Raw genomic sequence first — 14,750 nt, forward strand, 5'->3', positions numbered from 1 at the left:
AATTAATCGTGGTTAAATCATAGTGAATGTTATTAGCAACTTTAATTATTTTCTGCATTTTTAATTTATTATTATTGCATTGCTATTTAAAAATTAAATTCAATTATAATTTACACTTTAATTTAAAAAATTAATAAATTTAATTAGAATATATTTTAATAAGAAAATGGCTACCAATATAGGGTACGGCCATCCTATCACAAAAATAACATGTATTTGTATCAACGAGGACATTGCAACACACAAGGCCATTACATAATTTTGGGATGGGATATGTTGTCGCAAATTGACTAACAAATAGGGTTGGCAACGGAACGATCCGGGTGGAAACAAGACCTGCCGTAAAAAGTTTGAAAAGACCCGAGACTCGCCCTATTCCACCTAGCTTTAAACATGGCTTTGTTGTGAATGAATACGAAATTGTTGTATTGTCCATGCTTGGGGCCAATCTATCTCATTAGAAATTTTCGTAGTTTTTCGTCAACCTGGACGAAGAGGCGCGTAAAGTAATATCGTGGACCAATTGGGATGTTCTGTAATTTCAATTGGTTCACGACACTACTCTAAGCATTTTATATTATATTTAATAATATAATATACTAATTATAATCATATTTAGGTATTACTTACTAATTATGATGTTTAATTGTATTATATTATGAATTTTTTATATAATTGGTCCAGGGTTTGTTTTAGTCCTTCATTCTTGTTCGGTCTATTATCACAGCTTATCTGAATGTTTTTCATTTGGTTAGCCTGAAATAAATCGAAAGTAGTATAAGTATGTAACTTTAAAGAAAAAGGAAAACATGTTTAAAATAAAATATACTTATTAGGTAATGTATTGTAATAATTAACAAAGTTTAATACAAATAATAATTGACAAAAAAAATAAAAAAGAGTGCCAAATCGTTAGGAGCACTAACGATTTGGGCACTTTTTTCCCTTTAATTTTGCAATTATACCGAACACGGGGGAAGAAAATTGGGAAGGGAGAGAGAAGTGATCTAGGGCAACATAGAGAGAAGTGTAAAAAAAAATAAATATATATACATACATATTTATAAATATTAAATTATTTTAACGGGTGGGTTTGGGGGCGAGTCCATAACGCGAGTGATTTTTAATTTTTAAGATATGTTATCTACCTCGATTTCTATCCTTTGAACCTAAACTCGCTCCATTAAAAATGACTTTAGAATGAGTTTTATCCAGGTTTTAAAATTCGGGTCGATCATCAAATCGAAAAATTTAGTGGGTTACGGGTCACTAGTTTAACTGTTGGTCCAACAGTGGTCGAATCGATGACGTCATATATATATATAATAAATAATTATAAAATAAAAAAATAATTTTAATAATTAAATAACATAAATATACTTAAAAATTTTGTCTTTTAAATATTTTCCTCTTTGCAATTAATATTTTCAATAATATGTGTTTATAATTAAGTAACATAAAATAGATATGTAATAGCCTAATGCAACGAATGTAGCACAAAAATGCAAGAAATTCAAATAATAAAAGTCAAGCCACATCCAAAATACAAGTTCTAAAATATTAAAAAGCTAATAAGCGTTCAACACCAATGACTTAACACACTAATTATTCTAATTATCCAAATCATAAAAAGAAAGAGGAAGAAAATTAGGATTTAAGCATGCTTTCAAAACAAGTCAAACCGGCCGGTTCGCATGACCTAGTATCGGGTCGACTTTTTTGCTCCCATCGATTTTTGCATTCCGCATGACCCATTTTGTAACCCGGTCAACGGTTCGAACGGTTCGATCGAATAGTCCGAATTGAATTTTATAAAACATTGGTTTTATTAGGTTAGAATTCAATTGCCACCCTAGGAACAAAATCATTAGTTGCAATATCAGTGGCAGTCGCCAGAAAACATCCAATTAAAAGTTTTGGGAGGCCCTTTTGTCGCTAAAAATCATCAAATAATTGAAACACTTATGCCATCGCAAAGCCCATTGCAACGTGTTGATCTCATTATTCATCAGTGTTGCTACTTGTCGTTAGTTTGACCGTAAAAACTGACTGTCAACCTCAATTTGGAGGAAAAAAGAGGTGAAATTTCATCAATAAAAGGGTATGTGTGTCAGACTTAGTATAATACAAAAGAGAGATTTTGAGAAAGTGGAATTGAGGGGAAAAAAAGCAAAAAAATGAGAAGAATGAGGAGAAATCCATTTTCATCTTTCTCAAATTCGAGTACTGATTCGTCTAGTGAGAATATTTGCTTGGAAAAACTGTATTATCATTGTGGAATCGACCTCCCAATTTCGTACCAACTTTTCAAAAAGTCTTCAATTAAAGCTCGATTCTACATTTACAATATCTTTTTTTTTACGTAAATATTTTCGCTAGACGAACCCGTACTCGAATTTGAGAAAGATGAAAACTGACGTCTCCAAATTTCTTTCATTTCTTGCTAATTTTTCTTAAGTTCCACTCTCTCTTGTGTAGTGAACACTAAAGCTGCCAAACATGCCCTTTTATTGATGAAATCCCGCTTCTCTCTTTCCTTCAAATTCGGATTGATCGTTAATTTTTACAATTAAACTAATAATAACATGTAGCAACACTAATTAAAATTTTAGATAGCAAGATTGATGAGTCAGAAATATGAGGTATCAAAACTGAATTAATAGTAAAATTAGAGATATGATTAAGACAGCAAGAGTGAAAGTATCCGTTTTTTATGATGAAAGGTGGGAAGGTAGAATGACAATGTCAAGAATTACTTGTGCAATTTGCTAAACCCTTTTTCAGATTACAAACATGATTTAGCCAATTTCTGAATACACCTAACACAAATTGCATTTTACCGAATGTGCATGAAAGAATTATGTCATGTCATTGATGTCAACATTATATATGAAAAATGCAAGTGTTTTTCTAGTGTAGCTACCTAAACCTTTGATTGCGACAAAAATAGTCATCTCGCTCCAAATTAGGTTTAAACTTTTTTAGAAAAATTGAAAAAAAAAAAAAGTGGGGGGACAATTTTAACTCCTAATGTTTAAAATTATTATTATAAGAAAAGAAAAATAATAAAAAATGATGTTGAACTTTATTACTAGAAAAATCAAAGCAGCCAAAAGCTAATTAATGGACTCTTTTTTACGTGCTTCTAACATCTAACTTAAAAACTCCTTTTATGGAATTCTGAAAATTACAATTTTTTCTTAGATTTTTCATTACGCTTTTATGTCATAAGTTAATGTCATGTCACGAGTGTATTGTACGTCATCCTATTCTTAAACAATGATTTAATTTAAATAAAATTATATTTTTAATCTTGTAACTTTAGGTTATTAGCATTTTTCGTCTTGTAATATTTTTCGTCAAGTAACACACCATTTGCCATATGAGCCATAAAATTGTAAACCAAAAAAATTATAAGACGAGAAGTGCTAAAGGCCTAAAATTTTGCGACTAAAAATATAATTTTGCGTTTAATTTAAATACATATAAGTTGTAACATGAAGGTGAAATAGGAACGTGTAAGAACAGATCCGTTCCCTATAATCTATATAATGGAGAATGAGACCATCATTCACAACAAAAATAATGGAGAAAGGAGACGGAAATTCGCAGAAGAAAGCTCACTGCTTAATCCTGCCATTCCCAGTTCAGGGCCATATAAACCCTATGCTCCAATTCGCCAAACGTTTACTCCAAAACGGTATACAAATCACCTTCGTTGTAACTCAAAATGTGGCCAAAACCGCACTCTTCTCATCAACTACCAGTGCCATCCCACTCGAAATCATCTCCCTTGGATCCGCCGCCGACTTGCCCCACGGCACCAGCTACGACGTTTACTTGGCACGATTTCTGGAATTCGGGTCGAGAACTTTGAAGGAAGCGTTGGTTAGGCTGGCCGATTCGGGTCGGCCGGTGGACTGTATCGTTTACGACCCTATTCTACCTTGGGGTTTGGATGTGGCCAAAGAGTTCGGCATGGCGGCGGCGGCGTTCTTCACGCACTCCTGCGCCGTGGACCAGATTTACTACCATGTGTTCAAGGGGGAATTGAAGGTTCCGCTGTCCGGAGAGGAGATTTTGCTTCCCGGGTTGCCGCCGTTGATGCCGGACGATATGCCTTCGTTCGTGCACGTGCACGGAGCCTACCCGCCGTTTTTGGAGATGACTGTGAATAGGTTCAGCGGCCTTGAGAACGCTGACTGGCTGTTTTTCAACACATTCTACAAGTTGGAGGAAGAAGTATATAATAGGGCAAATAATTTTATTTCTGCACAAATTTATTTTGGTAATTCTGTTCAATAATTCTAAAATTTTCAAACATCAAAAACAAAAATGATTGAAATTTGCTATAAATGATTACAATAGGGTGCACTTTTTAGGTCATTTTATCAAATTCAGACTGTTTCTGTTCTTAATGTGAAAAACTTCAAAAATTATAGGACAAAATTATAAAAAATAAATTCATATATAACTAACACCCCCATATTTACATGACTATAAATTACAGTTTCCCAAATTAATAATTGAGAAAAAACAATTAATATGTTGCAGGTGATTGATAATATGGCAAAGTTCTTTCCCGTGAAGACCGTGGGGCCGACTATACCATCCATGTACTTGGACAAGCGCTTGTCAGATGACAGAGAATATGGGCTTAGCATCTACAATCCGGACACTGAGGCCTGCATGGAATGGCTGAAACAACGACAACCCGAATCTGTTGTATATGTTTCTTTCGGAAGCTTAGCCAAATTAGGAGAGGAGCAAATGGAAGAACTGGCATGGGGTTTAAGATTAAGCAACAAGCACTTCTTGTGGGTAGTGCGATCATCAGAAGAATCCAAACTTCCCAAAGACTTTGCCAAAGAATCTTGGGAGATGGGACTAATTGTGCCGTGGTGCCCCCAATTGGACGTTCTGGCCCATGAGGCCGTATGTTGCTTCGTTACACACTGTGGGTGGAACTCGACGTTGGAGGCACTGAGTCTGGGAGTCCCAATGGTGGCAATCCCCCAGTGGAGTGATCAAACCACAAATTCAAAGTTTGTGATGGATGTATGGAAGATGGGAGTTTGGGCTAAAGTAGATGATAATGGAGTTGTTGGTCGAGAGACGGTTGCTCGTTGCATAAAGGATGTAATGGAAGGCCAGAGACGGGAAGACATGAAGAGAAATGCAGGCAAGTGGAAGGAATTGGCTAGGGAAGCTGTGGAGGAAGGTGGAACTTCTCACAAAAATATCCAAGACTTTCTATCTGCTATTTCTTCCAATCGCACTTCCCACCATCTACCTTCTTAGCAAATGTTGATTTCAAATCCCAAATTCATAAATAATTATATATATATATATAAATTTTTATCTTACGGTATTTTCATATTCTGATTTAATTAATGATTTATAATTCATATCCGTAATTAGATCAATGTTAAATATCTATAAAGATTACACATTTTCTATACTTGCAAAAGACTCAAAGACCATAGAAAATCTATTCATATATATGTTGAGTTTGTAAGCAAATTTATCATACAAGTTGTCATAACTTTTCTATGATTTCGGGAAGTTGTGGGGTTTACATCTTATATACCGCAGCCATCAAGAAAATAAAATTTCTCTTGTTTTAACTATTTTTCCAAGAAATAATCAAATTAATAATTTGAAATTATACTTATACTTTTCATTGTATTAAAGCGCACAATTTGAATCTTATACTATATTGGGATAAAGCAATTTGAAGGGCGGACTTATTTTAAATGGCTTTGTGTGAATTATCTGAATTCAAAATTCATGAAAAATAATATAAAGAGGATCTCGAGCGAGGTATCAGATACTTTAAACTTAGCAATAGTCGATAATGTGATACTTCCTCTATTAAAAAAAATGTATATATATATATATATATATATTACTCGTATGTATTTGTTATAGTAGAACTCAAACCATTAAATATTAAATTAAATCATCACAAAATTCTGTTTTTGATAACAATTATTATGAATATTTATTACAACATGGTAGAAATGAACATGTCTACCTTGGTGTGCGTGGTGGATGGTTAGGGAGGCCCAAAGTGAAAAGGAAAAGAAATGGGCTGAACAGAGAGAAGCCCAAGTAAGTTTGGTAAACAAAAACCCAAAACATAAATGGGCCTTGGGTTCATTGGTGGAGTCCCCGTCCGTACCTCCCTAAGTGGGCCATCCAACTCATATAACGGATTTGATCAGGAAAATGTGCTCTTCCAAATTATTGAGGTACGAATTCCATTCAAATGAAAAATCGTATATTTACATCTCCACCCTATGTCGTATATCTACGTCATAGTTATTTGTATTTATTTAATATTTTTATGCTATGAATGATTTTATTATTTATATTTTAAAATTTAAAATTTATGTAATAGGAATAACTACATCGTTCTTTATTGAGTTTTGGTGTAATTATATGTAAAACTCTTATAATTTAGATATAATTTTTTATGTTTATTTTCATCTAACACATAGATATGCATGTCAGTAAGATTCATAGAATTGGCTGACATCAGCAAATATTTACTCCCAACTGAATTATAAATTTGATTTTGTAAGTCAAACAAATATTTTCTAATGAAACTGTGCAGTTTACGCTTATACATTTTCACACGTTAATGAATTTGAGAATATACACTAAACATCAAGAGAGGGCGGTGTAATTATCTCTGCTCTCTCATTCTTTAATTTTTAAAAATGAAATAAAATTATGGGATCACAATATCATTATTTTTAATTTTTGAGGTACTAATATCATAACCTTTTGAAATTATAAAAATAATAAATATGACAAAATATATTTATTCCTTTTATGATCAACTACTCCTCAAAGTAATGACTTGTTTAACCTTAAAAACATGTATGGGATCAAATCAACAAATCCTCAACATCACCAACTAAATCTCCCTACCCACTTAATAACATTTTTTTTTCCAAAGAAAAAAAGTCAAATTAATGCCAACTTGTTGCTCTTACCTTTTTGTTTTTGTCTTAAAATCCCAATTGAAATTGACTTTAGGGTTCTTGATTTCCTTTTCTATTTTAAAATGCAAGTGGGTATCAAATAAAAAGTTGACAAAGTGGGAAAAAGGTCAATGGTCTGCTGTCTTACACTATTCACACCATGCCAATTTTTTTTTTAAAAAAGAAAAAAGTTACAGTATACTCCCATAAAATTTGATTTAATTACAGATTGATCCTTTATGATCTAAAAAATTATATCTAACACCATCAAATTTTTTGTTTGTCTAATAAATAGGTCTATTCGTTATTAAAAGATTATCGAATATGCTGACATCAACAAAATTGTTGAATAAAAATCAATATTTATCCTAAATTGACTTATTACTTACCTATTGTAGGTTAAAAGAATATTTTTTTACCAAAGTATTCTATACGTCTTCACATACCCTTGTAAAAACTTTCGAGAAACACTTTGACTCATTCCAATCCAATAACGAATTGAATAGCTAGAGATGTATGGTGAATTTATGCATTACGCGGGGGGGAAAAATCTATAGAAATTTGGACACATTGACGCAAACATTTTTATGGGTCAAACAAAATAATCATGTGTGAAATAAGTAGGGACCAAATGTTTGCCGCCAAAATTTAGGGCAGTCTCTATGTAGGATTTGAACAACGTCTATGCTTTCAAATTATAGAATCCGTGCTTTTTTATATTAAAAAAAACGTAGAATTTCACTTAATTTTTATTTATTTATTTATTTCCAATTTTCATATTGTTCGAAAAACAGAGTAATTTAACGTAACACGACGGAAATTTGAGAAATTCAAATTAAACGGTGCGAATCCATCAACATGCAAGTGGACTTTTATTTTTTAAACAAAATGACGTGATTGACATAATAATAGACACCAATTTACAACATTTTGACATGGTGCGAATCTTAATGATGTTAGGATATGTATCTTTTGGTGTAATTAAATATGAGATAGTGCCTGCTCTTGTAATAGAAATAAATAAAGACATGCTGAATAAATTATTTTGATGATAGTTTAATTAGAATAAAAGGTGGCAACGCATGCAAGCCATACCCACTTCCATTAGTTGCACTTGACATCATATGCAACTCATACATCAATATGATACTTATTTTCCTAATCAGAAATGGATATATACATATATAATATGACACTTCATTTCTACGAAAGATATGTAATATTAGACATGGCATTGAATTTATATAAATAGGGGATTCGTTTCGATGGTGGGCTCAATTTAAAATGAATCTGAATGTGTTTAAATAAGTGTTGGAGTGGGTTCGGGTCCAATTTTTGGGAACCTGTTCACACTTAGCAGGATAAGTCTCGAGGTTTTATTATAAACCCGCTAGAAATGGGACCAGATCATAAATTTAAAGTATTGAGTTTTGTTTATTCACTTACTTCACATATTTGGGAGTTATGTTCGAAAATTAAATATAGACGATATTTGTATTAGAATGAATTTTATTTATTTTTATACGTTATGTAATAAATATTTGATGGTTATGATGAATAGATTTGAAATAAGAGTTATAAAAAATCAAATGAATCTTTTTGTTATATTTCTTATGAGTAAGTCACATAATTTGATTCAAAAAACATTTATTATTCTATAATTTGAAAAAATAAATATAGGTAATTTAATCGGATTGGACGAACGCAATTTATGATTTTTGAGAGAAGAGGAGTACGACAGGTAATGTGAAATTTGCAGTTCAAATCGTCATGACTAAAATATATGTCACACAACGTTTGTCGACCGTGACTTTTGCGTGGGTGGCTAAAATATATGTCATGACTAAAAATCACAATAAATAATTTTTTCATGGTGAAAAAGCTAACTTTTTTACAACAATAGTTAATAGTAGTCATTTACCATAGTTTTTAACCACAGTCATTGATGTCAGTGACTGGTGCAAAAAATATATATATTAATATTTCAAATTAATGGAGTCAACCAACATATATTATGTATCCACATATATATATATATATATATATATTATTGGGTGCGTTAGGTCCATTATTTCCTTTTTAATAAGAAATCAAGTCAAGAGTAATGCTTTCTAAAACCCTTAATAAAATTAAAAAGAAAAAGGGAAGGAATAATAGTTTGAAATTATGAAGTATGTTTAGTCTACTTTTTGAAAAGTAATGCGTGTTGTATACTTTAGTGTTGGATCCAATCTTCTTCCTACTCCTTAATTAATTATTACAAACTATTTATTTTATATGCTTTCTTCAATTTCAATTCAACATTTATTTTATATTACGATTTTGCGCTTTTAACATCTAAGCTGATTTGATAGTTTAAGTGATTTTAACGTGGTAAAAGGGTCGAATCGATATAATTTTTTGTTAATTCTAACGACTAACGACAATTATAATCAATCATATTTTAATTATCAATATCAGATAATTTTATTTACTCGACAACTATTAATAAAATATAATAATATCTATTATTAAAATAAAATAATATCCCACATATAAATAAAATTTAAATTTATAATTTAATAAATATAAAACATTAATATTATCAATTTAACTAGACCTCCCCGTTTTGGTTCCTATAAATTGTGGGGCATCACAAGTTTACAAGGATAGAGAAATAAAGTTCAACCATCAAAGCCAAGAGTCCAACCTACGACGCGAACCAATTGACGGGGCGGCTCAGTCAACTCATCTGGTCCGGTCAAATATCCCATCTTTCTCCATTTCATCATTTCCTTCTCCTTTAATTATTTTTACTTATAATAATTTATTATCTCTCAATTTTACCACTTTTAAATTAATATATTCAAATAGAATAAAAAATATATACACAAAAAAGAAAATCCTCTAATCATCGCGTTACATTGTTTTTACGTATATAATAAATAATTTTTTAAAAGATATTGTACATAAGATTAAAACAAATACGGCAACAGTTTTTTGTTTTAAAAAAACAGCAAGAAACAAAAAGCATCAACTGAGATATGATCGACACAACAAAAGAATTGATACATACATTTATGTTAAAATTACGTGGAATCATTTTTGTTTAGAAAAAAGTAATTAGAATTAAGTTTTAAAATTATCTAAGTACGGCTATAATTATCATGTTTAAAAATTAGTGCAATTTTCATCCAATTTTTTTAGTTAACATTAATAAATACAATAAATTTTAATTAATAAAAAATATATTTATTAAATAAAATAAAACTTTAAAAATAGTATAATTTATTTAAAGATAATATTTGGAATTGTGAAACTCAATTTTAGGAGAGGAGTTTCTTTTCCGTGTTAGGCTCTCTACTCTAAATAGTGACCGGCTGAAGATTGCAGGAGAGCAGGGCACGTGGCAACATGGCACAGGTGGTACGACATTGGTGTTATCAAGACTGAATCACGGTCAACTCCCACGAGTGCATCGCGACCGTTCATGGAAAGCTGGGTTAATCGTACGGCAGAATAATGAAAACTGGCTGGTGTAGGTTTTCTAGGTGAATGTTGAAAGTTGGTCAACCATTTTCCATGTGATTTGTCTCATATATATATAGTCAGCCTTTATTATTAATGATCCTCTTTTTAGTATTGTATTTTTAATTAATAATTGTCAAAATCATGGGATTCCTTTGCTCTTATATCGTGTTTCAAGCCATGCACCTTTTATTACTGCTAAAATCGTTCTTTCTTTTTCGCCAATATTTTTTTCCAAAATTACGTATAGCCCCAATTTCCAATTACATGTAACATTTCTCATCACTACAAAATATAGATTTGATTAAGCAATTTGTATTATGATTATTATTTCTATTCCTTTGGATAGAATGATAAAATTCACCGATTGACATATTCAGTCGATTTTACGATTTAATTATTTGTACGAAACTATAAATTTGTATGCAGATTGAAAAGGTAGAATCGACACTTAGTAAAATTTTTAATTGATGGAAGTAGCGGCAAGTCTCGTATCTGGCTTTTATTTGTTGGGCTATTTTATATTGATGTTCCATTCAGGCCAACCACATCAACACGACGTGTAAGAACAATTTCTTTATATTTTGCTTATGAATTTTTACATAAGGGATGATTATATCTACGCTTCTTGACCTATGATTTATTTATATAAATTATCTCTATCTTTTAAAAAATTGTACGTACACCCATAAACAATATCAACATTATTTACGCAAAGTATCGTGTTCTTTGAAAAAGTTACACATCCGAGTTCCATCAAAACATTAACAATACTACGGAAAGTATCATTATTTTTTTTAATTATCACTATATGGATTTTGTAATACATAAAATAATATGAGTAATTTGTGTAAATGAATTATTAATTAGGGATGTGAACATAATTATCCAAAGAATTAATGGTTGAATGAACTTTTTGGGAGGTAGGTCAATCAAACTTGAATAAGAATATAAGAATCCTTGGACATTTTCAACATGTGTAAGGGCACTTGGACAATTCTAATTATAAGTGTATTTGACTCCAAATCATATGAGATTGTGATTGGGTAGGATAAGGATGAATGTCAATTATTCAATTTATTTGTGTATGAGAGGAGGCAAATTAAATTTTAATAAGCCCATATTTGAATATTTATATTGTGTTCGGTCAATTTTATTGATTTGATACTTAATTAAAAATTAATACCTAATTCATAATACTTCTTAATTTATGGTACACATGTTTTCATTTCTAAAATCTCATAAGAATGTTTCACAACTTCCCAATTGCTCCACACTTTCCCTCCCATGTTAATATTTCATGAAATTATGTAGAACTATTATTATATTTACTTTTTATCTGAGCGCGGTGTAATATAAACTTAGACTGTATTTCAGATACTTACCAAGTGAATTATAGTTATACAACACACCAATAACTCTAGTCAAATTTGGAAAAATACATATTAATAGTTTCAGAACTAGTTGTACTTGTCGACCACGGAGACCAGTTCATAATAAAATTGCCAAAAAACTAATAGTTATTAATATATTTACTAATGCAAAAAAAAAAAAGAAAAAAAAGGTCTTTTATACTAAAAAATTGTGGTAATGATATTATTGTGTCAATTTTTAAATATAATAATTATACCCAAAATTAAATAAATTTAAAAAATAACTATCTCTAATTTTTTGTTTAAAAAAAAGTGAGTCCATGTCATTTTTTTTTTTTTTTTTGTTTAGAGTAAGTTGACTAGATAGTAGTGTCTACTGATATGCTATGCTCCAAATCCTATTGACAATCACAACTTCAATTACATAAGGCCTATAATATAATATGCTAACAATTTAATGTGTATCCCTTCGATAACCAATGAAGGTATGGAACTTGGATTCCTTACCATTTATTGAAAAATTTGAAATTTCACTCTTACCAAATATGATATATTAAGGAAGCAAGCAGTGCACGGTTCATAGCATTAACTCAATTGTCTTTTCCTCCATTTTCGAGCAGCCTATATAATCCCATGTGATCAGTTGTACACCTAATTGAAGCAAAAATACTCTGGACTCTATGTTATGTTAACATAATTACACCAAATATTTTAACTTTTTTAAATATAATTTAGTAATTTATATATTTTATTTTTATTTATAATATATTTTAAAAATATGCAAACAGAAATAACGTGTCATGACAACTATTACATAGAAAAGAAACTTAGAAGGGAAATCTTGTCACATACCATGATGTTGTGATAATATTGTAATAAGCACCTCTTGCTACTCAAACACTTAATTCTACTTTAATATTCCAAAAAATTATTTGTGCACACTAGTTGTAGTTATTTTAGTTTATGAAATTTGTGAATGTGTTCATCCCTCTTTCGTTGAAATCGGAATATGATGTACTTGTTTGGCTAGATTGCAGCATATAATAGTTGGTGCAAACCCAATCAGAAGTAATAAATTCAGTTCTCATCCCTCACCCAACGGCAAGCTGCATAATTAAACCGGAACAACAAAATCTGATTTGTGATTTGAGATTAGAGTAATCCCAACCACAATCTTCACAGTATTTCAATTTTTGACCCATTTTAATTGCCACACCCAGGACAACCCAATCCCTACTTCGTCTTATTCCCACCAACTCTTCTCCCTTCACGAGAAATTCAATCATTGCACACCTTTCACAAATCATATTTCCCTCCACAGAAGAATCCCGTATTCTCAAAGAAGCCCCGCGCTTCCGCCACTCTCAGTACCACAACCACACGCTGCAAGAACTGTACTATGTGCTACATGGATTGTACGTAGTTGCTGCAGCGTATGCAAATGACCTGGTAATATTATTTCCCAGAGTTTCCACCAAGTGGGTCCCACGCCTCCCCACTTTCAAACAGAAAATAGGCCAGTATTTTGTCTTCTTTTCCCCACCACATTGAAATCTTCAATTACAAAATCTCAGCCGTTGGATTAACCACAGGTTTGACGCATATACCCGGTAACCCGGTCACCTTCTCCTCTCATATATTCCCCCTTCCCCTCTCCCCATCTCCATTCACTCTTCTCTCATTTCTTCAGATTTGGAAATTTGTTCGCCGATGAGGTTCCTGTGAAAATAAAATCAAATCAGGCTCTGTAAATTTTTAGTTTCAAAGTTTGTCGAGAAAATGGCTGTGGAATTGCTCGGGTACGGGAATCTGAACGAGCAAATGGCGATTCAAGAAGCCGCCTCAGCCGGATTGAAGTCCATGGAGCATTTGATCCGAGCGGTTTCCCATCAGCAGCAGCAGCAGCAGCTTGACTGCAGGGAAATCACGGATTTCACTGTTTCTAAGTTTAAAAAGGTGATTTCCCTTCTGAACAGAACTGGTCACGCGCGGTTCCGGCGTGGCCCTGTGCAACCTCAGCCACAGTGTGCGGCGGTGACTCAGGTTCAGAATCATGACTTGGCTTCCGGCTCAACTCTACCTCTAAATCCGGCTTCTGGAATTTACCAGCCTCAACCTCTGAGCCTGTTCTCTCTTTCCCCTGCTTCAACGCCGTCGCCAGCTGCGGCTCCGGCTCCGGCTCAGCCCTTGACGCTTGATTTCACCAAGCCTCGCTCTTCTTTTGGGAAGGATGGGAGTGAAGTTATGGGCAAAGAGGCGTTAAGCTTATCAGCTGCGATGTCCACCTCCGGGAACTCGTCCTCGACCTTTGTATCCTCGATCACTGGTGAAGGCAGCGTGTCCAATGGAAAAGGTGGATCTCCGTCAATGTTTCTGGCGCCGTCTGCTCCAGCGGTCTCCGCTGGAAAGCCGCCGCTATCTGGGAAGAGGTGTCGGGAGCATGAGCATTCAGATAACATCTCCGGCAAAACCTCTGGTTCTAGCCGCTGCCACTGCAAAAAGAGGTATATGTTATTCAAAACCTGGTGGTTATAAATTCTGAAAATAGCTTTGATTTACTTCTTGTTATTTAATTTGCCCAAGCTTTTCTCAACGAAATCTAAAGCTATTTTTCAATTAGGGAATGAATGGAAAAAAAATAAAATCAAACAGTATTCAAATTTTGTAAAAATATAGGAATTAAATCAGATGTGAACAAAAATCAAACGACGGCTCTTGGTTTGACTTTCTGGCCTGCAGCGTAGTAAATGAGGTCGTCCACTACACGATAAAAATAAAAGCCTAAAAAAAAGGACGCCACACTGTGCGCTTTGACGCATCCGGCGCAGAATAGCGTCCGGCGCAGTCATGGCAGCACCGCTGCCTGCTACCACGCCTG

The 14,750-nt window shown here is 32.6% G+C and overlaps 2 protein-coding genes across 2 annotated transcripts in view; both read left to right on the top strand.

Moving 5' to 3' along the window:
* LOC105164922 (UDP-glycosyltransferase 74E2-like) lies at nucleotides 3,449-5,347 on the top strand. Its single transcript, XM_011083753.2, has 2 exons — nucleotides 3,449-4,242; nucleotides 4,555-5,347. The coding sequence occupies exons 1-2, from the start codon at nucleotides 3,559-3,561 to the stop codon at nucleotides 5,299-5,301; spliced, it is 1,431 nt and encodes a 476-aa protein (XP_011082055.1). The 5' UTR covers nucleotides 3,449-3,558; the 3' UTR covers nucleotides 5,302-5,347.
* LOC105164924 (probable WRKY transcription factor 17) overlaps nucleotides 13,532-14,750 on the top strand; it is a 2,182-nt gene continuing 963 nt past the window's right edge. The window contains exon 1 of the mRNA XM_011083754.2: nucleotides 13,532-14,376. Within this exon, the coding sequence (XP_011082056.1) occupies nucleotides 13,652-14,376 (725 nt within the window). The 5' untranslated portion in view covers nucleotides 13,532-13,651. The remainder of the gene's footprint in view (nucleotides 14,377-14,750) is intronic.

Source organism: Sesamum indicum, linkage group LG6 (genome assembly GCF_000512975.1).
Source record: "Sesamum indicum cultivar Zhongzhi No. 13 linkage group LG6, S_indicum_v1.0, whole genome shotgun sequence".
NCBI classification, from domain to species: domain Eukaryota; kingdom Viridiplantae; phylum Streptophyta; class Magnoliopsida; order Lamiales; family Pedaliaceae; genus Sesamum; species Sesamum indicum.